Source organism: Cervus canadensis, chromosome 8 (genome assembly GCF_019320065.1).
Source record: "Cervus canadensis isolate Bull #8, Minnesota chromosome 8, ASM1932006v1, whole genome shotgun sequence".
NCBI classification, from domain to species: domain Eukaryota; kingdom Metazoa; phylum Chordata; class Mammalia; order Artiodactyla; family Cervidae; genus Cervus; species Cervus canadensis.
In genome coordinates this window covers 14,725,009-14,749,689 of record NC_057393.1, presented here as the reverse complement: position 1 = coordinate 14,749,689, position 24,681 = coordinate 14,725,009, and the positions used below count along the sequence as shown (strand labels likewise).

Sequence of the window (24,681 nt, the reverse complement as noted above, 5' to 3'; positions counted from 1 at the left end):
GACTAGAACTGATACACATCTGTGCACTCACATCTTATTGGCCAGTTGGTCTTGTGGCACATCTTGTTGCAAGAGAGATTGAGCAGTAGAGTTTAATTCTATTCTCTGGGAAGAGGCGCGCAATCTCTGCTACAAACCCTATAAACAGCCATTCCTAGATAGCACTTTTGTGATATGAATGAAACAATATGGTTTACAAAATTTTACAACCCAACTAACACATGCAGCAAGACTGAATTTAAGGGAAGTTATTCATCCAGAGTGGACTTGATAGACTGCTGATTATGTACAATTCCTTTCTTAGCTTTTATAACAGTTGTGGAAATTGACTCTTCCCAAAGCACTCTAAAATTTAAGCCTATCTCAGTTCATAAAAAAAATTCTCCATGGACTCTATGTTTCAGAACTTAGTGACTTTTAGTCCTAAGTCTACAATATATACTGAACAAAGATCACCTAAATTATGGATTAAATTTGTACTATCTAAAATGCCTACTTAGAAATTCTGTATGAATTACTTGGTAATTCACATGGAATGTATTTTATTTTATAGTAAACTCCAGTGTAAAGAAAGCTGAGCACCGAAGAACTGATGCTTTTGAACTGTGGTGTTGGAGAAGACTCTTGAGAGTCCCTTGGACTGCAAGGAGATCCAACCAGTCCATCCTGAAGGAAATCAGTCCTGAATATTCATTAGAAGGACTGATGTTGAAGCTGAAACTCCAATACTTTGGCCACCTGATGCGAAGAGCTGACTCATTGAAAAAGACCCTGATGCTGGGAAGGATTGAAGGCGGGAGAAGAAGGGAACGACAGAGGATGAGATGGTCAGATGGCATCACTGACTCAATGGACATGAGTTTGAGTAAGCTCCGGGAGCTGGTGATGGACAGGGAGGCCTGGCGTGCTGCAGTCCAAGAGGTTGCCAGGAGTCAAACATGACTGAGTGACTGACTGAACTGAAACCCCAGTGTGAACTTTGTTTCCCCTACCTCTTTTTTTTTTTTTTTTGGTTTGTTTGTTTGCTTGTTTTAGGTTAAAAATCACAGTTCTTTTCTGTGAGTTTGTGTAGGCAGTTGTTAGTATAGCAGTGATTCAAACTGTATTGTTTTTTGTATTCATTCCCTCATTTGTTTGGCCGTTCTTTCAAGGGGGATGTGTTCAGGGACCGTTTTGTGCCAGCCTGGCTAGATACTGAGATGTGACATGGCCTAGAGAATCCCAGCCTGGTCAGAGTTTCTGATCCACAGCTGCTTGTGATGGGTGTCATGTGAGGCTAGTTCTGAAGGGAAGTTTTTCTAGAGGGGAGAGGGAAACCAACCTCATCAGGTTTGGAAAAGAGTCCCTAAGGATGGGATTAAATGCTGAGACCGGAAGGATCCAGTGGGACTTTGCCACGGCTCCCATCCATGGAATTCCTTCCTTGCAACTTCTGTCCTGGTGTTCATATTTCCCTTGCTCAACTTTCCTGAATTTTCTTCATGCACAAATCATTTTGTGCCTTTTTTCTGTATCTGTAAACTCTGTCAGGGAACTGGACCATTTGACCATTTTTCATCTACAAACGTGGCTATTTCAAATCATTCAACCAATATCTGTGATGCTGTCAGGCCAAATGCTGTGGTATCTTAAAATTATGGTATCCTATCATAGTCTTTCTAAAATTAATTTTAAGCAATCTGTCACCCAATGAACACATCCTAGTTCTTTTCTATCAACTACTTCTCTTCCATATTATATTTCCCAGACCATTTTCTTCCAAGTTGGATTTGGTTCTTCTCTTATGGGTAATTTCATTTGGTGATAGGGTCACTGATTTCACCTCTATGTTCTTAGAAGTACCCCTGGTTCCTTTCATCAGTTCATTTATTCTGTCTTCCATGTTATTGTTGAGAAATAAACTATTCCTGTGGACTATCAAAATAAAATATCAACAGCTTTCCCCAAAGAAATGAAATCTCTTGAAGAATTGCCTCTATTTCATTGTTTTGGAGGGTAAGGCAAGATTGTACAAAATTGCATGAGCTGGTAAGCTCTTAGTATTTGTTGTCAAGACTATGGCTGTCAAATCCGTGGAAACAATTTAATTTCATACATACCCACAGACCAGCCCAGAAAACTGCAAACTAAGAAAGGGACAGACCAGAAACTTCACTACAATGAACTTAGGATGATTCTAACCGTTATAGTCCCATTAAAACAGAATGATTCATATCTACCGTTTTCTCCTCTTTCGAAAACTATGGTGGAAAACTTTACCTACTCTATCAGTCGTGGTTTATTTATGACTAAAATTAGAAATACATCCTTGGAACCTCCTCTTTTCTCTTGCTACTTTTCCATGGCACTGCCCAAAAAGATAAGATTTGCCCATAAAAGGACCTCTAGGTGCTATCTGGTTGTGCGCAGAACTCGACAGAACTGCCACGGTGAGTCTGAAGCATACTGTCTAATTTATTCAAATTTACCCATTCAGACTTGTATTATGCCAATCTTTTAAAAACTTACTTCCCTGGACTCAATTATATTTTAAACTTTTATTTAGATGCTGCTAATCTGGACATTTTCAGTGTTGCTGGGAACAGTCGTAGGTAAGAAAAAATATTTATGTCATGCTGGAAGAGACTTACTGCTCAATACTTGGAAGAAAGGCTACAACAGCTGAATTCAAGCCACTATGAGGATGAGGAATAAGTGAGTAGGAGAGATTCATGATTAGGAGCATAGGTATTGGGAGTAAGGCTGCTAGGTGAAAGCTAAGATGTCCTGTTAAATTTGAATTTCAGATAAAACCAAGAATATAAGCCACAGTCATATAAATAGTAAAATTTATCATTATAAAAAATAGAATTTAAGTTTATTGCTATTCTTACAATAAAAATGTATTGTTTATCTGAAACTCCAATTTAACTTGCATTTTTCTTTCTGAATTTAGCACTCCTTGCTTGGAGTCATGTGTAGAGTTTGAACCCGGGTTCCACCAGCCACAACTGCATTTCCCTGAGCAAAATTCTTAACCTCTCTGTGCGTCCCTATCTTCATCTGTCAACTGGGCACATAGTACCACCTCGCTGTAAGATAATTGTGAGACGTAGGTATGATAATGTATGTAAATCATGTTGCCTAGTACCTGGCACACAGTAAGTTTTGAAGAATGCAGCCTCCACAACAACTGCTGCTCCTAATGTTGATGGAGTAACTCCTGGATAACCCTTCCTTTGTATTGTTCTTTTAGGGGTTAACATTCGAGTGCAGAGTTGTGTCACACCATGGACTTTCTTTTAATTTTAATTAAATTAATTAATTAATTAATTTTTGGCTGTGCTGGGTCTTTGTTGCCGCACTGGCTTTTCTCTAGTTGTGGCGCGTGGGCTTCTCGTTGCCGTGGCTTCTCTTGCTGTGGAGCACGGGTTCTGGAGTGTGGGGGCTTCAGTAGTTGTGGCCCGTGGGCTCAGGGGTTGTGGCTCCTGGGCTCTAGAGCAGGCTCAATAGTTGTGGCGTATGAGCTTAGTTGCTCCATGGCATGTGGGATCTTCCTAGATGAGGGATTGAACCTGTGTCTCCTGCATTGGCAGGCAGATTCTTTACCACTGAGCCACCAGGGAAGCCCCACCATGGGCTTTATATTTGATTATTTGTGAGCAGCCTTTTTTTATCACAAGAATCTAGGATGCCCCTAAATATATCCAATATGGTGAGACCTAAATACTCACCCAGGTGGATATATAAAGTTTGGGCATTTGCATGAAACTTAAGCTTTCAACCCCAAACCCAAAGTCAGAAGATGGTTACAAGAAGGTAAGCACTTCATCCCCTACTCCAAGGCCTAGGGACACAAAGCTACTCCTTTCTTGGGCACCAGAGGACCAAAGAAGACATCTGAGTTGAGAGTCTTAATCAAGCCCTAGCATGGGACCGGACAGGGACAGAAGTGGAGTGAGGCGGTCCTATGTGGTAGAAACGAGAAGCAGCAGCGTGTCCTTAGCTGGGATGTTGTGTGTTGAAGCTGTTTTGTGAGTGTGTGGATAAGAAGGTATCTGAGGATGTGGAGGAAGAAAACATGTCACAAAAAGTAATTTAACTCAAACATTGGCAGGGAGACCATTAAAAAGAGCATTCTGCTGAAACTAACACTGCTGTGTGATTGTAGGAAAGGAGGTCTGCTACGATAGACTTGGCTGCTTCAGTGATGATTCCCCTTGGGCGGGAATTATAGAAAGACCCCTCAAAGTATTGCCTTGGTCTCCAGAAGAAGTCAACACTCGCTTCCTCCTGTACACTAATGAGAACCCAGACAACTTTCAAGTAAGAACGCTCATTGTTTTCAGAACTAAGTTTCATCTGCTTTATGTAATAAGGATACTGAATTTTGTCTTCTAAAAAGAACAAGTCACACTGTGGAGATTTTTAGGGCAGAGAGCTTAAGTATTATTTCATCTAACTTGTTTATAAAAGTCTTGTTTGGTAACTTGTTTAAAGTATCCATTTACTTGGTATTATTCTTATTCTACCTCTATGGTACATTTAATACCATATTCTAAAAATGGTTATTATATATATATGACATCTCCAGATGTCATGTGTAATCTCCCAACATATTTTGTATCTATAAAATACATACATATGTAGTTTTCCATTGGTCAAAGACAAGACCCCACCACCAGTATTGTGTTGTTGTGTTCAGTCACTAAGTTGTGTCTGACTCTTTGTGACCTCATGAACTGCAGCACGCCAGGCTTCCCTGTCCTTCACCACCTCCCGGAGTTTGCTCAAATTCATGTCCGTTGAGTCAGTGATGCTATCTAATCATCTGATCCCCTGCCTCCAATATCATAGCAGACATATTACCCAAGTAGAGCAAATGCAAAAATTTTATGACATCTGGAAAGTAGTGACTTGGTAATGTTTGGAAATAGCTTGGTTGTAATGAGAGACTCTTTACTCCCAAGGACCCCGAGACTCAGTAGTCTTCTCCCACCTGCCACTTCCCTCCTCGTACAGGCAGTCCTACTGGATACTCTCAGAAACTTGACGTTAAACATTTTTCTCCCCCAAACAGGAAATCGTTGCAGATGCATCAGTCATTGCAAGCTCCAATTTCAAAACAAATAGAAAAACCCGCTTTGTTATTCATGGATTCACAGACAAGGGAGATGAAAACTGGCTGCAGGGTATTTGCAAGGTGAGACTGTAAATCTCTTAAGGAAATTTGTTTCCAGGGTGATAATTAACAACGTAGAAGGCAAGGCCCCACCCAGTGAGGACAGATTCCTGTCAGCAGGAGGTTGGAGTATCCTCTGACCTCACTGGGCCTGGGGTTCCCAGAGGAGGTCCAGGAGGTGACACAGGGTGGAGGTCAGACCAGCAAAGCTGGCAGGCACGTGGTGGCTCTAGATAATGATTATTTAGTAACTAATACAGAGATATTTCAAAATTTTCACAACAGATGCTGCCATATTGATGCAGCATTTGTTGCATTGTCGATAGCTTTCATTTCTTCAATAGGCTTTGATTTCTGTGTGAAGAACTAAGATAGCTCATTTTGCCCAAACTAATTATTTTCCTGTGATTTTCACTTGCTACTCCTTGATCTCCTATGGTAGTGATAGCTTGAAAAACTGTGTAGATTTTCATTTCTGGCTCCTGTTGTTTCAACAGTAGTGATCCTATTTTCTTGAATTTGCCTTTGGCTATGTGCCCTGTGATAATGAAGATTTAAATGACAGAAAATCAAATAGAGTACATTTTCTGAGTAACTGCTAGTGCTGGAGGAACATTATTGTTGATTCATTTCTTCATCAAGCTTTTGTGGCCAACTGTGGCACCAAGATGCAGTCTTTTCTTTAGAGGTTTTATTTCAGGCCTGCCTATGACTCAAGTTAAAGGCTAAATTAACTCCAAGAGTTTTGACTGATCCTGAAGACAGTTAAGGTTAGAAATAATCAGTAAAGTCACAACTTGTCTTCTAAAATACTTTATAGTTGATTATTGAACTGGGGAATGAGGGAAGGTAAGTAATAGATTTATATACTACAGTGAAGAAAAAATAAGTTTACGATTCTCAACTCCAAAGGTATGTCGATTTTCAGATATATGTATAGTTTATTTTTGAGATCCCGAATGCAGCTGTGTTTTTCTTGCATGTGATCGGCTTTGGTCATCAAGATGGAGGAGTGAGTATGTTAAATTAGAAGATCAAATGCCCCAAATTCCAGTTCTGACTCTATCCTTAGCTAACCAGGACACTAGCAAATTGTTTCCCCTATTTGGATTTTACAGTCTGTAAAATGAAAGAGTTGGAGATGGATTCTAAGATTGCTTCGTTCTCAAATTCTTCTTGGCAAAAAGGTGGGGATATGCATAAATACATACTCAAATAAACAAAATTTCTGCCAGTTCTAGCATTCATGAGACTATCACTGATCCTCACTTCCAGTAGATATCTGGAAGGTTGTATTTTTCTCTGAAATAACTTCAGTGATGTACAATAAAACACGTTCATACAAAAACTTAGATTTATCTTTCCATCATGGAAAAGCCTATTCATTTGCCTTCAATATCTTTATTTAAAGGGTCTTAACACAGTCTTTCACTTATTCCATTATTTAGTAAATATTTACTGAATATCTATTGTATGCCAGGAACTATCCGAGGCACTGAGGATACATCAGTGAAAAAGACAGGCGATGTCCTGGGGTGCATTCTAGTAAGAGACAATGTAGTCTTGTGAAGTCGATGATGTGCTAATGAGACAAACCACTGTACCACATTTTATACACTTTTCCCCGAAACAAACATCCACGCATCTGTTGTTGTAGATATCCCAAGAATCCATTTCCCATTATGGCCAAACCTCTAGTTTAGAGCCCGTATTAAGCTTTAAAAAGTATTCCATAACTGTAACAGAAGTTTTGTTTACTGATTTCGAGTTAAAAAGCGAGCTTGATATTGTATAGGTCAAGAAGAGAATTTATCCTAGTCTTCAAGAGTGTTAATTAGTAGTTAGTTAAGATCCTGAATTATTTACCTATTTATTGTGTCCCTCCCCCCAGAACCTGTTTACCGTGGAAAGTGTGAACTGCATCTGTGTGGACTGGAAAGGCGGCTCCCGCACAGGGTACACACAAGCCACACAGAACATCCGGATTGTGGGTGCAGAGGTGGCGTATTTAGTGGATGTTCTTAAGGTAACTAACTCTGGGTTATATAAAAGCCCATGGACATGGTTCTCTGAATTCTCTTCCCCCCAAAATTGCTGCGTGTATGAGAATTCATAAAATATTTTTCTACTGAGAGTTGCATTCTCCTTGATTGAAGAGAAAAATGCAAAAAAAAAAAAATCTTTATTTAAGCTTCATCAATTAAATCAATTTGAACTTCATCAATTCATTGCCCGTTAAGTTTAAACTAAACTAATTCTAAGTGCTATTATTCAAGCAACCAGGTAAGGTCTTTCTACTGAATTTCACTGTTAGTTCTTTTAACATAACCAGTTATTAAGCCAAGTTGACGTGATAATTAAACTAGGGGTTTCGTTTGTTTGTTTGAAGAGAAGCACAGTGATAACAAGTTAACCTGATTGGGTAACTAAAAACTGAGAAAATATGAAACTTGAAAATGCTTAAGTAATTGATTTCATTATTCTTTTCTTGTCTTTCTTGTTTAATTTTTTTTTCTTTTACTTTTTTTAAAAATTGAAGGAAAGTTGACACACAATATTCCATTAGTTTCATGTGTCAATATATATAATTGCAATGTCTGGTTGGTGGAGCTAGCAGAACATTTATTGATTAAATTCACCATCCACATGAGTGTGGTTTGTGGCACCCCAAAACAATTACAGTAGTAATATCAAAGGTCACTGATCACCATAAGAAATACTATGATAGTGAAAATTTTGAAATATTCTGACTATTACCAAAAAGTGGCACAGAAACACAAAGTGAACAGATGCTGTTGGGAAAATGGCAGTTAGACTTGTTCAAGGCAGAGTTGCCAAATGCTGTAGCTTGTAAAAAACAAACAAACAAAAAAAAACCCACAGTGTCTGTGGAACACAATAAAGCCAAGCTCAGTGAAACACGGTGTGTCTGTACCGCGGCTCCTTTATGCACCTACTGATACACCCTGAGGTTGTTTCCATAGCTTGGCTGCTGCAAATAATTCTGCAATGAACACAAGAGCGCACGTATCTTTTGGAATTTATGTTTTCATTTTCGTAGAAACAATACCCAGAAGTGGAATTGCTGGACCATATGATAGTTCTATATTTAATTTTTAAAGAACCTCCATACTATTTTCCATAGTGGCTATATCAATTTACATTCCCACTGACATACTTGAGGATTCCCTTTTCTCCACATCCTTGCCAACCCTCAGTATCTGTCGTCTTTTTGATAATAGCCGGTCTGACAAGTATGAGGTGTTGTCTCCCTGTAGTTTTGATTTGCACTTACCTAATGATTAGTAACCTTTTTCAGTCAGAAATGGCCACAGTACCGCACAATTGCACTCATCTCACATGCTAGCAAAGAAATGCTCAATATTCTCCAAGCCAGGCTTCAACAATACATGAACCGTGAACTTCCAGATGTACAAGCTGCATTTTGAAAAGGCAGAGGAACCAGAGATCAAATTGTCAACATCCATTGGATCATCAAAAAAGCAAGAGAGTTTCAGAAAAACATCTACTTCTGCTTTATTGACTACAACAAAGTCTCTGACTGTGTGGATCACAACAAACTGTGGAAAATTCTTCAAGAGATGGGAATACCAGACCACCTGACCTGCCTCCTGAGAAATCTGTATGTGGGTCAAGAAGCAACAGTTAGAACTGGACATGGATCAACAGATTGGTTCCAAATTGGGAAAGGAGTAGGTCAAGGCTGTATATCATCACCCTGCTTATTTAACTTATATGCAGAGTACATCATGCGAAACACTGGGCTGGAGGAAGCACAAGTTGGAATCAAGATTGCTGGGAGAAATATCAGTGACTTCAAATATGCAGATGACACCACCCTTATGGCAGAAAGTGAAGAACTAAAGAACCTCTGGATGAAAGTGAAAGAGGAGAATGAAAAAGTTGGCTTAAAACTCAGCATTCAGAAAACTAAGATCATGGCATCTGGTCCCATCACTTCATGGCAAATAGATGGGGAAACAATGGAAATAGTGACAGATTTTATTTGGGGGGGCTCCAAAATCACTGCAGATGGTGACTGCAGCCATGAAATTAAAAGACGCTTTCTCCTTGGAAGAAAAGATATGACTAACCTAGACAGCATATTAAAAAGAAGAGATGTTACTTTCCCAACAAAGGTCCATCTAGTCAAAGCTATGGTTTTTCCAGTAGTCATGTATGGATGTGAGAGTTGGACTATAAAGAAAGCTGAGCACCAAAGAATTGATGCTTTTGAACTGATGTGTTGGAGAAGACTCTTGAGAGTCCCTTGGACTGCAAAGAGATCCAACCAGTCCATCCTAAAGGAAATCAGTCCTAAATATTCACTGGAAGGAATGATGCTGAAGCTGAAACTCCAATACTTTGGCCATCCGATGTGAAGAACCAACTCATTTGAAAAGACCCTGATGCTGGGAAAGATTGAAGGTGGGAGGAGATGAAAGTGGGGCATGACAGAAGATGAGATGGTTGGATGGCATCACCGACTTGATGGACATGAGTTTGAGTAAGCTCCTGAAGTTGGTGATGGACAGGAAGGCCTGGCATGCTGCAGTCCATGGGGTTGCAGAGTCAGACACGACTGAGCGACTGAACTGAACTGAATGATTAGTAATGTTGAACATCTTTTCATCTGTCTGTTGGCCGTCTGTATGTCTGACTTGGAAAAATGTCTATTCAGGTCCTCCCTTCATTTTTTAATCAGATTATTTGGATTTTTTATATTGAGTTGTGAGCTCTTCATCTGTTTTGAATGTCAACCTCTTATGGAATATATAATTTGCAAATATCTTCTCCCATCTAATAAGTTGCCTTCTTGGTTTGCTGATGGTTTCCTTCACCGTGAAAAAGCATTTCAGTTTGACTAATTCCGTTTGTTTATTTTTGCTTTTGTTTCTTTTGCCTGCTTTTGACACATCCAAAAAAATATTGCTAAGATGGATGTCAAAGAATGTAGTTTCTATGCTTCTTCCGGGTGTTTTATGGTTTCAGGTCTTACATTTAAGTTCTAATCCATTTTGAGTTTACTTTTGTGTATGGTTTAAGAAAGTGGTCCAGTTTTATTCCTTTGCATGTAACCGTCCAGTTTTCCCAACATCATGTGTTGAAGAATCATTATTATTTTCTACAAATACTTGCTTCATCGCCTCAAGACAGCAAGTCCTCATACCATCAAAGGTTTCTTCTATGTAGTGAAACAATAAAAGAGAGTACTACTTCCACCAGTTTAAGCACCAAACCATCACCGTTTTCTATTATAAATGAAAAGAATCCCTGAAAATTGATTGTTTTGAAGGGGCAGCATGTCTTCTTAAAAGTTGAGTTTTCAGAGCTCTCTCTTTTCTGCCCATCTTGAAGTTTGCCAGTTTGAAAACATTCTGAAGGAGTTTTCTTTTCAACAGTCATCATTTGAATACTCACTTTCTGACGTCCATGTCATTGGCCACAGCCTGGGTGCCCACGCTGCTGGGGAGGCAGGAAGGAGGACCAATGGGGCTATTGGACGTATCACAGGTAGGTCAAAACAGTAAAAAGCTGCAAAATTGGACTAAGTGAAGCCTATATGGGGTCTACAAGGATAGAAATTTGACAGAGAGACCTGTTTTTTACCTGAGAAGACAAGTTTTTACATTTTCCTAATTAGGTCATAGGATCAGAGAAATCAGTGTGTTCTAAGACCTTATTAATTGTTTATTAATACTGATCTTTGGTCTACAGAGCCCTGTGTAGCATATAAATACCCACATGTGACTAAAACGTGAATTAAGAGCATCTGGCAATCTTATTCATATCTACTTTCTCTTTGTCATATATTCACAAAGGATGAGTTTAGTGAATAAAATAAATAGCATAAATAATAGAATAAATAGAATTAAATCCAAAGAGATCAAAAATGTATTCATTAGTTATATTCTGCTTCACAGCAATTGGTAATTATTCCAATCCTCATCAACCACAACCCAAGTGGTGGGGACAGATAGTCTGGGTGCCTGGGCTGGCAGAGCTCAAGCTGCTAGTTAGGTCAAAAATATTATTTTATCAATCTCAGACTGGTTGCATTTAGCCAGTGGAGTCGTGTGTTGGATACCCAGGTCCTGCACAAACCTTGTAACTTTCTGAGAAAGACTTTGCTCTCCTGGATCTGAGAGGTGACTATTTTAGGGAATGATTACTTATTCTTGCATCTTCTGACTCTGTCCCCAAACTCCTGATTCTCTTTTTTAATACTTCAGATAAGCTGGTTATATTTGGATTGGTGAGGGCAACTGGAATATCTCTCTTTAATTTGTTGGAGAGAACTTTCCTTTTCACAGTCCATTAATGTCCAGTGGAACCCGCTCAGTCAGGCACTTTGTCAAGCTGTGGTCCCAGTGACTGTGAATGCCAAGATCCTTGCCCTCAGGGGAGTTAGTGTAGGTGGAACTTTTTTAGCCTGAAAGTCTCTTAGGAGTCCAGTGCTGTCTCCCGGAGTCTGACCTCGTTTGTTGTAACTACGCTAGTGACAGAATTGACCCAGTGACTAAGTATCCACGAATATTCCATGCCTCAAGGAAAATTCACTTTAAAGCAAATAGTAAATTAGACATAGATTTCCTTTCAGAAAATGGTACGTTACGGAAGAACTGACTCATCTCTTTGCACACACTACTCATGATTACCACCTGTGCGTGCACTCGGGTTTGTTACTGGCGAGAGAGGTAAACGTGCCTGTCCACTGATAAGACACTGATATGATACATCCTGTCTGTTTTAGGGTTGGATCCAGCGGAGCCTTGCTTTGAGGGCACACCTGAATTGGTCCGACTGGACCCCAGCGATGCGCAGTTTGTGGATGTAATTCACACAGACGCTGCCCCAATAATCCCCAACCTTGGTGAGTTCTTAAATTCATCCTCCTGGAGTGTTTTTTTGAATTTACACATGAGCATTTTAGAGTGTTTTGAGTCTGTATGTTGACGTCAACTTTCCCATATTTTAAAATTTCTCAGGGTTTGGAATGAGCCAAGTTGTGGGCCACCTAGATTTCTTCCCAAATGGAGGGAAAGAAATGCCTGGATGTCAGAAGAATGCTCTGTCTCAGATTGTTGACATAGATGGGATCTGGGAAGGTAAACCTATTTGTTATGTACATAAGGAGATTTCCTTGGGGGCGGAATCTGTGTTTTCTTTTGGTAAACATGCTGCATATTTTGATATGGTACAGGTGTCACATTTTCTATAACCAAAGGACTCTTCATTGTATCCCCATGATACACATTTTCACTGGGAGAAGTGGACATGAGCAGACTACAGGAAAGAAAATGTACTTGTATTCAACTTTCCAAGAATCTAATTCAGGGAATATATTACTACATTATACTTGTATCTATATGGATGGATCTTTCCTTCCTAGAGTTATTTTTCCATTTCATTCATCTGTGGCGTAACTATTATAATCTTAACTTCTGATTGCATCTCAAATGATAACAAGCCTTCATAAATGATTTTGTTCTGTGACTGCCAGGAGTTTGCACTAATTAGAGAAACCTATTCAACAACTATGTTCCAAACATGACATTAACTTGGAAAAATAGCATCTGTCTCTGATGTGTAATCACGTCTGATTTCAAAGGAACGCGTGACTTTGTGGCCTGTAATCACTTAAGAAGCTACAAGTATTATGCTGACAGCATCCTCAACCCTGATGGCTTTGCTGGGTTCCCTTGTGCCTCTTACACCGCTTTCAGTGCAGTAAGTACATCGTCTCTTGCACCTGAAGGGTTTTGTGACCATCACTTCTCATGACTGGTGCGGTTCACCGCACCCAGTATGCTCTCAGTGAATGTTACTATATGACTGATACCTTATTTACTCTTTCAATCATATGTGTTTATTCTAATAGTGATAAGGCAAGGGAGAACTTTAGAGAATTGGACTTGTAAACTGAAATGCCTGCGTCCACCTTGTTCTTTATCACTTCTGTGTGTGTTGGGTAAATGTGAAAACTTGCTTTGGAAATAATTCCAAGGGCAGACATTGTCTCTGGAAACCTGAGCTATGGTCACAGGACACTGATGATCATGGAAAACCTGTCTTAAATGTTAACCTTACAAACGAATAGGATTGTGGGTGTGTGGACATTTCTGTGCAATCACATAATTGCCCAGATTTTTTTTTTTTTATCATCTTTTTTGGTAACCTCTGGATATCTAAGTTCAGTCCAGTTCAGTTCAGTCGCTCAGTCGTGTCCGACTCTTTGCGACCCCATGAATCTCAGCATGCCAGGCCTCCATGTCCATCACCAACTCCCGGAGTTTACTCAAACTCATGCCCATTGAGTCGGTGATGCCATCCAGCCATCTCATCCTCTGTCGTCCCCTTCTCCTCCTGCCCCCAACCCCTCCCAGCATCAGGGTCTTTTCCAGTGAGTCAACTCTTTGCATGAGGTGGCCAAAGTATTGGAGTTTCAGCTTCAGCATCAGTCCTTCCAATGAACACCCAGGACTGATCTCCTTCAGGATGGACTGGTTGGATCTCCTTGCAGTCCAAGGGACTCTCAAGAGTCTTCTCCAACACCACAGTTCAAAAGCATCAATTCTTCGGCGCTCAACTTTCTTCGTGGTCCAACTCTCACATTCACACATGACCACTGGAAAAACCATAGCCTTGACTAGACGGACCTTTGTTGGCAAAGTAATGTCTCTGCTTTTTAATATGCTATCTAGGTTGGTCATAATTTTCCTTCCAAGGAGTAAGCGTCTTTTAATTTCATGGCTGCAATCACCATCTGCAGTGATTTTGGAGCCCCAAAAAATAAAGTCAGCCGCTGTTTCCACTGTTTCCCCATATATTTGCCATGAAGTGATGGGACCAGATGCCATGATCTTAGTTTTTTGAATGTTGAGTTTTAAGCCAACTTTTTCACTCTCCTCTTTCACTTTCATCAAGAGGCTCTTTAGTTCTTCTTCACTTTCTGCCATAAGGGTGGTGTCATCTGCATATCTGAGGTTATTGATATTTCTCCCAGCAATCTTGATTCCAGCTTGTGCTTCTTCCAGCCCAGCGTTTCTCATGATGCACTCTGCATATAAGTTAAATAAGCAGGGTGACAATATACAGCCTTGACAGGAGACAGGGATCAAGACCATCCCCATGGAAAAGAAATGCAAAAAGGCAAAGTGGTTGTCTGAGAAGGCCTTACAAATAGCCGTGAAAAGAAGAGAAGCAAAAAGGAAAGGAGAAAAGGGATTTCTAAGTTAGGATACTTAAATCTGATCTTGAATGTGTGCCTGTGTACTAAGTCGCTTCTGTTGTGCCCAAGTCTTTGCAACCATATAGACTGTAGCCTGCCCAGCTCCTCTGTCCATGGGATTCTCCAGGCAAGAATACTGGAGTGGGTTGCCCTGCCCTCCTCCAGGGGATCTTCCTGACCCAGGGATGGAACTATGTTTCTTTTGTCTCCTGCATTGGCACGCAGGTTTCTTACCACCAGCGCCACTTGGGAAGCCCTGATCTTGAATATAACATATCAGTTGCCTTTTTTTTTTTTTACTATTGCTTTTCCTTTCACTATAATTTTTTTCAAATAAAAATGTATACCGTGTGTTATTTAATATGTAACGTATGTACATATTTACTATGTACAATATTTAATATGCATTTGTACATATTTAAATATGTAAATTTTCAAGTAACATGCCATGTGAAGTTATAATTATCAAGCAGATATACTTTAACAATGAAGAGAGAGGATCTGATTCCTAGTTCCACAGTTAAGAAGGTGAATGATTTGGGGCAAAACATTCAACTTCTCTAAATCACTTTCTTCATTTTAAAATGTAAATAAAATGGTAAATTCCATATATTTGGTAGGAATTAATGAGATAACATGTTCTAATTACTTAGCCCAGAACCTAAGATATAATAATTAGCACTCAACAAATGTTAGCTCTTATGTGTAAGGAAAAAGAGATGGGTACATATTTATTCACAATATAGCTTGCATGTACAACAAGAACATCCTGGCTTCTTTATTTTTATTTTATTCCAAAACTCCATTTTCTAGGTAATGGGGAAAACAAACAACACAGAAGCTTTAAATTTCATCCAGTTAAAACTTAACCTGATTCAGTAATAATAAACAGTCCTTTTAGGTGATGCTCAGACACCTTTATAGGAAAGCATTTTCAGTTTTGCAGATTTCTCAGCCTTTGGGCCACCTATATCCAAGTTGGTATTGGGCGGGATGATCTTGGTGGTGGTGGTGGTGGTGTGTGCGTGTGTGTGAAGGGTCAGAAAGGGAGACTTGGGAGATCCACCACATTGATGGGCTCACTGCTGCCATCTGCAGGTGATATCTAGGCATGTCCACTCTTGCAGGTTGGGTATTTCTCCTGGACTGACTCCATTTCCCCTTAGCTTTCTCTGGATGCAGACCCTGAGATTTGGCCCAGGCCCTACCTGGTCCATTGATTCAGGAGTTCACCACTCACCTCTTCTGTGGGGCAGCCTTGCCCTTTCATAGTAGGAATTTCTGTATCTATCTACTTGTCTACCTCCCCTCTGTTCATTTCTGTCCCTCTTTTCTTCCCATCGATTCTTGATCCAAAAAGAAAGGACATTTTCCTATATGATATCCATCTTCTTCAGACCTTCACCTCATGGCTAAGTCTTAATAACCAACTAGGACAATTTCCCTTCCCACTGGGAAAATTCTGAGATTTGAATCTTTCAGACCTTGATATGCTAAGTGGGAACTAAAGAAATTGAGAAAAATGACTTTTAAGTCTATTGTCCTCCCAGTGGATTCTATTTTATATATCAGAAGCTGATTATCACCTTGCTCTTTCTTTTCCAACTTTTCTAAAATAAATTCTGACCACCTAAAACAAGAGGGGTGTCTTGGGGCAACTGGAGCAACTTAAGAGAGGCAAAAGAGAAAAGGTTAAATATATATAGATAAGTTATCTTAAGTGACTTTTATAATTTTTTCTTAATATCGTGTTATTTAACAGTGAAATAGCTGATTTATTGTTCTAAATAATGAGACTCATTTTTAACCTTTGTTGAGACACCGTTAAAATCTTCTGTTACTATCAGAACAGGATTAGGATTAGAGTATTTGAGAATTCAACAATACATGGAATAAGATAGTATGCTATTTTTAAAAAGCACATCTTTGTTCACCATTTGCTTATATTCTCTAGGACAAGTGCTTCCCCTGTCCAAGTGACGGCTGCCCCCAGATGGGTCATTATGCTGACAGATTTCCTGGGAAAACAAAATCAGAGGGCCAGACATTTTATCTAAACACTGGTGATGCCAGCAATTTTGCCCGTAAGTTCCTATTTTATTTGTCTCAAATTCTCAATACTATGTATTTTATCATGTCCAGTGGAAATGTGTGAAATTGCTTTTCTGCACAAAAGTTTTAAACACTCCTCTCCAAAATGGAAAAACATTTCAATGCCATGCTTACTGTAAACATGGCTAAATTTGAGGGGCAGAACGGAATTTAGAGCCTGATCTGAGGTGGCACAATGGTAAAGAATCCACCTGCCAATGCAGGAGACACAAGAGACGCAGGTTCAGTCCCTGGGTGGGGAAGGTCTCCTGCAGGAGGAAATGGCAACCAGCTCCAGTATTCTTGCCTGAGAAATCCCATGGACGGAGGAGCCTGGTGGGCTACTGTCCATGGGGTGGCAAAGAGTCAGACACAGCTGAGCAACTGAGAAGGCATGCATGCATGATATCAATTGATACAAAAATTAATTTCTCCACAGTTGATACTGGTGCTGAATTCAGGAGGCTTCTTCTGCTTCAGCCGCTTCATACTCTGTTAAAAGTTTAACTGTGCAAAATTATGAGGTTTTTTTACAAACAGAAAAGTAACCCATGAGAGAGATAGCAGAGATTATGGAAATGGAAAGGAGGTGACAGATTCAAGAGATATCAGGATTGTAGACTCCATGGGTGATGGAAATCAGAGGATGTGGGAATGGTGAGGCTTGGGGACAGACCCTGGGTTTCTTTACTGGGGTCGCAGAGGAAGAAAACTATTTGTATTGGAGTTAATAGGGTTAACTGCATAATAAAAACTAAAGCTAAATTTTATTGCCTTCCCAATTTGGCCCAGGCTAGCTCTAAATGGCAAAAAATGGCAATTCACTATTGACTAGTACTATAAAATGATTACCATAAGTCAATACAATTCCAGTGATGATGGAAAGTTGACTTATAGAATATTTGAGATAAATGTAGATTATTTAGACCAAAAGATGATAGTACTCTAAACTTCTGTGATCTATAAAAATGAAATAAACTGATGAAACATCACATTATCTTTTATTTTGTATTTATTTTTTTTACATTATCTTTTAATATAAAGTTCTTCTAAGATTCAGAATACATTGTTAGGTTTAAAAAGTTGAAAGCAAAATATATTACTTAGTCCTTTGACTTGAAATCTTTTGAACTTGGGAAGAGTCTGTGTTCCTCCCCCACCCCCTATTGTTAGCCCTCTGAACATTTAGTTAAAGGAATATCCATCACTATTTGATTAGAACTACCAAAACCAGACAAAAATTATTCAAAATTCAACAGTAATGGAATCCTGTTTTCGGAGTAATTTTTCTAAAAGTTGATATTTTGCAAATATTTCCCCTTTGTAGGTTGGAGGTATAAGGTGGCCGTCACACTGTCCGGAAGGAGAGTTACAGGACACATACTAGTTTCTTTGTTCGGAGATAAAGGAAACTCTAAGCAGTACGAAATTTTCAAGTAAGTAAGCTCGTTAAATGTTGGAATCCTTCATACGTACAGTGTATGTCATAGACATAAGAGCTTATTCATTACCACATGGGAATGCAGGGAAAGAAAGCTTTTTGCTTTACCTTTCTTGGCTCTTTGGCTAGTCTAGTAATAAAATTAACATAGGACAGATAACAGGAGAAACGCTAATTTAATAATGTACATATGGGGCTCCTGTAATATGAGGCCTACAATCAAACAATTGAGGCTTATATGCCACTCTGAGCTAAGGAGAAGGGAGCAGGGGTCTGGGACTTGAAAGGGGAGAAAGGAAGATGGGAAGACCAAATATTTGGTGAACAAAGGTTTGCTGTGCCGGGCAGAGACAACAGGACATGGAGAGGAATTTGGATATCCAGGCCCAACTGAGCTTCCTGCCAACTTATCACACCCAGGCCATATTCCTTGTTTTTATCTAAGGTGATATTTCTCTTCCTGAACCAGGCCTTCTACCTAAATTCTTTTAGGCAGGTAAGGGAAAAGCAGAAGTTATTCTTGAATCTGGCAAATCTTGATTTTCTTCAGCTCAAAATAGTCCACCTGCCAAAGTGGCACATTCTGGAGAGACTTGCTCTGAACCCCTTCAGAATTATAGAAATGCCATGTGTCATTAAAAGGAAGATATTATTTCACCCTTGTGCCTTAATATGTTTTAGAATTCTATTCCTAAATTTTTTCCCTACTATTTCCTGAGAAAACCACAGTTATTTGTTTTGATGTATGGCATCTGATTTATAATCACTAAATAATTATTCTACCCATGAAAAAACTGGAATGACATCATGATGTCATCCTTTATTAAATTGTGGGAGGATTGTGACTAAAATATGTTTGAAGTTTTATCAAAGGAAGGCTGACTTTAAAGTAATATGAGTTATTGATGGCAAATGAACTACCACTGACTAAGCATACATGTCTATATTTATTTAACCATTAGACTGACAAATGTACTATCAATCATCTTACTAGAGATACATTGTAAGCTGGTTTTAGAAACATATATGTGTGTGTGTGTGTGTATTTATGTATGTTCATGTATGTGTTTAACTTCACTCCCAAGCGGTACTCTCAAACCAGACAATACTGAATCCAGTGAATTTGACTCAGATGTGGAAGTTGGAGTTTTGCAAAAGGTTAAATTTCTTTGGTACAACAATGTGATCAACCCAACTCTACCCAAAGTGGGAGCATCCAAGATCAGTGTGGAAACAAACGACGGACAAGTGTAAGTAATATAAATCCAAAGAGATTGGAAGCATTGTCACATTTATAATTCTACTCCCACTGAAAAGCAACTTTAAGTTAAATAATCTGCAGTGGTTCTTCTCTGTCTCAGCAATAGCTGCTTCCTAACACCTTTTATTTTTTTGGGAGAAAGTGTAGAACTTTAGGAAAACAACTTTAATAGATTTCTGGATGACCATGTGCGTTTCTCTAGTATCTCAGCTGGTAAAGAATCTGCCTGCAATGAGGGAGACCTGGGTTCAATCCCTGGTGGAGAATGAAACAACTACCCACTCCAGCATTCTGGCCGGGAGAATCCCATGGACTATACAGATCACAAAGAGTCAGACACTACGAGTGGCTTTCACTTTCATTGTGTGATCTGATACAAATTAAGTGTTAGATTGAGAATCTTGTTTCATGATCCTAACGTGAAAAGATTGATTTCATTTAGCAGTTGTGCTTTGTGCTATGTGTGTGCTTAATATGTGTATCTTCCCCAAACTTCCTGGATTCACCAAATCACCACTTCAATTACCAGGAAAACATGCAATGTATCAAAGAACACAAATAGGTTGTCCCGTATCATTGGCCCTTTTAGTGAAGATAAAGATCAACCCTTGGTTCTAATCAAGACTAAAGTGTGTGTGAATCAAAGGACATTTACCATAGTGTATCACCAGAAACAGTGAGTTGAGAATGACGATACTCTTAAAAGTACCAATATCAGCCCAGTGTATTGAGTATAAAGCCCGATTCTGAGGTACAGAGCTATGTGGCTTCTTCCATCATATCATTCAGTCCTCCTGTAAGTCCAAAGAGGAGCTTTTGCTTCTGGAAAAGATGGAGACACAAGAGACCAGATTTACCTTCCCCCTGAAACAGACAGAAATTCAGACAAAATATATCAAACCACAGTTTTCAAGATACTGAACATTAGGCAACAAAGGGAAGTGACTGCTGAGAAATAATAAACAAATAATGTAGTCTTGAAATTGTCCTGGCTTACAGCCTTAAGAGAGTAACCAGGATGTCCCACAAAGAGGAAAAATTCAGGTGGAGCCCACTACCTGACCTGAGAAACAGATCTGAGAATCCAGAAAATCCAAGACAAGTAGATTTCATAGGACTGAGTACCAGCAAGGAGAAAGCTTCAGAGAGGGAATCTCAGAGAGCTGGAAAATTTCCTTAAGTACTCAGTAGACTGCTGATCAGCACACATATGTGAGGAAACTAGCCAAGGCTGTGAGTGGAATAGGATGGGAAGGAGAGATTGCAAAGGACAGGAGAAACATTTCAAAACACTGGTTATGTTTACGCTCTTGATGGTGGTAATGGGAGGTAAGTGCTACTAATATCCCCGTTTTACAGATAATTCAATGAAGGCTCAAAGCCACAATTCAGGGGCAGGAAATCTGACTTCAGCAAATTCTTCACTACCCCAAAAGAAATTCAATTCAACCTTATCGGTATTTATAGTGTGCTCTTCGTTTCTTGTGACGCTTTCAAGATTAGTTTTTAACCTTTAATTTGCTATTTGCACATCTGCTAGCCATTACATTACAGGGAAGAAAATGAAGAGAAAAGAGTCTTTTCTAAGCATTTTTTATGCCTCAGGCACTTTACATATGCTTATGTATTTTGTTGGACTCCCCTGGTGGTTCAGATGGTAAAGAATCTGCCTGCAGTGCAGGAGACCCGGGTTCGATCCCTGGGATGGGAAAATCCTCTGGAGGAGGGCATGGCAACCCACCCCAGTAAGAAAATGAGCCTCCTAAATATCATTCAGTCTTAATGAGCAAAATTATCATTTCAGTCGAATATTGAATTAAAATGAGAACACCTGGCCAGTGTAACACCAGGACCTCAGGATTTTTACTCTGGCTTCTTTCTTTTTCCTTTTTTAAAAAACTCTGGCTGATTTCTTGTCATTCTGCCAACCTTCTTCTTCCTCACTGCATTCACTGACAACATGCCATATTTAGTAGGTGCTCTGGGGATGTGACTGGTGGACCTTCCCTGTCTTTTGAGAGTCCAATAATATCTTTTCTGTCTGCTATTGCATAGTCACGGCCTAAAATTGGAAAGGAAAATGCAGTCCTTTATACCCAAGAGGTATCCCCTCAGCCAGTATCTAGTCTCAGGCATAAGGGGTCACACTCACTCAGACTGAGGGCAGAGAAGAGGCTGTCATCTCAGGTGACACACCAGCTGTGAGACAGGAAGGGCTGACGTCTTGTTTTCTCTCCCCAGGTTTGACTTCTGTAGCCAAGACACTGTGAGGGAAGAGGTTCTGCTCACCCTCAACCCATGTTAGGAACTGCGGCCATGTGAATACTGAATCTTACTGCTAATAAAATCTGGTGGTAAAGCAATACATTCCTTTTTTTGCCATCATGTCCATTATTTCCAGTGAAATTTCTGGATAATAGGGTTAAAGATCCAAAATTTGGAGTTGGTCTGAAGAACCACAAATAACTTGAATTTTGCTACATGTTACTTGACATTTGAACTTGGGAATATTGTTTACTCGATACTGGCATCATGCTCGTTTTTGATGTTACCGATGTCATTCTGATCACTTAAGGAAGACTTCCAGGTCCAAAATGAGCCTTCTGTTGGTTGTGGGCATATGTGATCAGTACCCACCTTTGCCACTTTTTCCATCATCTTTAATCAAATGATATGTTATATGTTGTGGACCATGTTTAGACAGAGGAGTTGTAGGAGGTGGGACTAAATGGGTCTTGATTGACCATTTATTCCCCCAATGAGCACTTGCTGAGCACATACTGTGTGTAAGGCACTCTGCTAGGTACTAAGTATACACAGTGAGCAAAGAGTGGGCCCAGTGCCTGGTCCATGGCCATCAGATGATGGAAGACTTCCATAATGATGAGCAGAGACCGCAAAGGGCATTGAAAAAGGCAATGACTTGACCTACATATGGGGTTTATGTCGGTCCCTTTGGTACTTGCACAGAGTGCAAATTCTGATCATGTTCTAATCTAAATCTTGCTCCACCTGGCCCAGAACTTTCCTACTCTGGGATTCTGAAAGTTGGGGCTGTTTTGGAAATTCTCTCACACCCTACAAAGGTTATAGACTTTGGTGCCTAATTTTCCCCAACTGGCACCAGGTCTACTGATATGAGACTTTTACTTAGTAGTCAGTCCACAAGAACTGGTAGAAATCTACCAATGGCCATCAAGGGCTTTGGGAAGTCTTAAGATACACTCAGAACCTGAATTCACTTCCCATAGATAGGGCATCTCTGATAAAAGAAAAAGAAAGAGGTCAATAGTTGACAGATGATAAGGCAAAGTCTTGCACCCCACTTTCATTTACAACAAACACAGGGAGAAATTCAACCAGGTCAAGGGATGTTTTGAACTATGATTTAAACAAATGTAGCTGAGGGTCCAGCTGTGAAAAAGACTTAGAAAACAGATTTTTCAGGACAAAAACTTCTTTGAAATTAAAGGCCTCCTAGAACCCAGCCCGAACCAACCTTCTCTTCCCCTAGAACTTATAAGATCATTGTCTTATGAGATGACAAGATATCTATACGTAGTGAACTTGAAATTGAAGGAGAAAAAAAAATAGAGCTCATTGGCTGGAGGAAAGCACCTTCATCTGGACATGTGGACATGACAAATGATGGTTAACAACCTTATTCTCTATCTTTGTGACTTCTAAGGAGTCATACATCTTGAAGACTGGAGAGTTGTCTGGTGGAACTGAAGTTACATTTTCAAAAGAGATCCACAGATTCGTATGCCTTAAATCCCTGAATCTGACCAGGATACAAGTTCATTCAACATATTTCAGTTGTTATTCTCAGTTAAAAGCCCCAATTCCATCTTGTTGTTCAGTCACTAGGTTGTGTCTGATTCTAATCTTATCTGGATCTCTCACATACTTAGGAGTCAGCTGGCTTTGAGCTGGTCCAAGATGTTGCTGCCATCACATTTAACAACCAAACCAAGTCACACAACCAACCAGATTCAAGTGGTGGAGAAATAGACTCCAGTAATTGATGAAAGGAGCTGCAAGATCATGTGGCAAAGGGCAGCTTCGGGAAGGGGAGGGAGTAAAGAACTATGACCATTTTCACAACACATCCATCATCATCTCTAACCTATTTCCTCACTCCAGGGAAGCCTGGGGCCGGGAAAGGAACAGGGCAGGTGTCAAAAAGGTTTTCACAGCAGTGGGTCAACCCAGGATCCAGACTCCAGTCTTCTTTACCTCGATTATCAGAAGTGAGGGTGTATTTTAGGTTCATTTGCTTTTGTCTTTTGTAGAATACTAACTGCTCTAGTATAGCACACTTCTTCTTAGCCAACTAGTGCCCATGAGTACTGATGGCTTCTTCTTAACACAATGCAACAGTACTGATCAACTTTCCTGATCAGCAAGTCCAATCTCCAGAGTTGCAAGTCACTCTCGATGGCTCAGTGGGTAAAGGATCCATCTGCAATGCAGGAGACACAGGAGATGCAGGTTCGATCCCTGGGTCAGGAAGAACCCCTGGAGGAGGAAATGGCAACTCACTCCAATATTCTTGCCTAAAAAAAAATCCCATAGACAGAGGAGCCTCGTGGGCTAGGACTACAAAGAGTCAGACATGACTGAGCACGCATGCAAGGACAAGGACTTGACGACTCAAAATGAAGAGATCGTCCCTTTATTATTTCAAATTCTGATAAACACAAGCATACTCTTAAAGAAATCCCCTACCCACGGGCACTGCCCCACCCCCTGTGCACTTTGGTACAAAGTGAGTAGATCAGTTGATATAGGATTGTTATTTGATTCTGCAGAAACACATACCTCTTGCAGTGGCTGCCCAGCTCACAAATTCACCTCCATCTTTGTGCGTAAAACCAGACCTGCCCAACAGGACCCATATCCTATTACTAATTAATTCAGGGACAGCTCCTGGCCTCACCAGACCAATCATCTGATAGACTAAAAATTCTGGGCTGAGATGTTCAAAGCCAGGGAGACCTTGTAGCAGAATCAGGCCTAAGGCAGAGGGGCTCTGAGGACGATTTGCAGAGGTCTCCAGGGTGGCTCCATTTCTTGGTCTTGGTCCCTGGGTGTCACAGTTCAACAGCTTCATGGATTCCATGAGATGCCCCAGTATTCGTCCAACAAATATCTTCTTCTAAAAAAAAATTAGCTATTCAGAATTGATTTCTGTTGCCTACAACTGAAAGTCTCACAACTAACATACCTCTAAAACATTACCTGTTTAAATAGCGAATGGTCTCTCCTTCACTCTCGTTTCAGGAGTGAGGGGGAGAGAATAGCCAACATACACAAAGGTTTCTAGTAGAGTTATCAGAACATAGAAACAGAGTGGTAACAACTAACAAATGTTAAACGTACTATCTTTTGTCCCTTAAATGCCATATTTTTAGGAATTTACCCCACAGATACACCATCCATCCAGAAAACAGATGTATAATATTCATAAG

The 24,681-nt window shown here is 39.9% G+C and overlaps 1 protein-coding gene across 2 annotated transcripts; it reads left to right on the top strand.

Annotated features, from left to right (window-relative positions):
- The first annotated feature begins 2,415 nt into the window (after positions 1-2,415).
- Positions 2,416-21,574, top strand: LOC122446157 (pancreatic lipase). 2 transcript variants are annotated; one of them, XM_043476027.1, is made up of 13 exons: positions 2,416-2,429; positions 2,546-2,591; positions 4,151-4,305; positions 5,060-5,182; positions 7,053-7,187; positions 10,585-10,696; positions 11,937-12,056; positions 12,172-12,291; positions 12,795-12,913; positions 16,369-16,498; positions 17,833-17,941; positions 19,032-19,196; positions 21,449-21,574. In XM_043476027.1, exons 2-13 carry the CDS (start codon positions 2,546-2,548, stop codon positions 21,510-21,512), a joined length of 1,398 nt encoding a protein of 465 aa, XP_043331962.1. In that variant the 5' UTR covers positions 2,416-2,429; the 3' UTR covers positions 21,513-21,574. The 2 variants fall into 2 exon arrangements, with proteins under 2 accessions (XP_043331962.1, XP_043331963.1); XM_043476028.1 differs by lacking the exon at positions 2,416-2,429 and having other exon boundaries at positions 4,151-4,320; positions 21,449-21,545.
- Positions 21,575-24,681: the final 3,107 nt, after the last annotated feature.

What these genes read in the sequence shown, in the direction of transcription:
- LOC122446157 (XM_043476028.1), top strand. Translation starts at nt 2,546, where the DNA reads ATGCTGCTAATCTGGACATTTTCAGTGTTGCTGGGAACAGTCGTAG. An exon ending in ATTTAGTGGATGTTCTTAAG is followed by an intron (nt 7,188 to 10,584) that starts GTAACTAACTCT and finishes TCTTTTCAACAG; the next exon opens with TCATCATTTGAATACTCACT. An exon ending in GGCTATTGGACGTATCACAG is followed by an intron (nt 10,697 to 11,936) that starts GTAGGTCAAAAC and finishes TGTCTGTTTTAG; the next exon opens with GGTTGGATCCAGCGGAGCCT.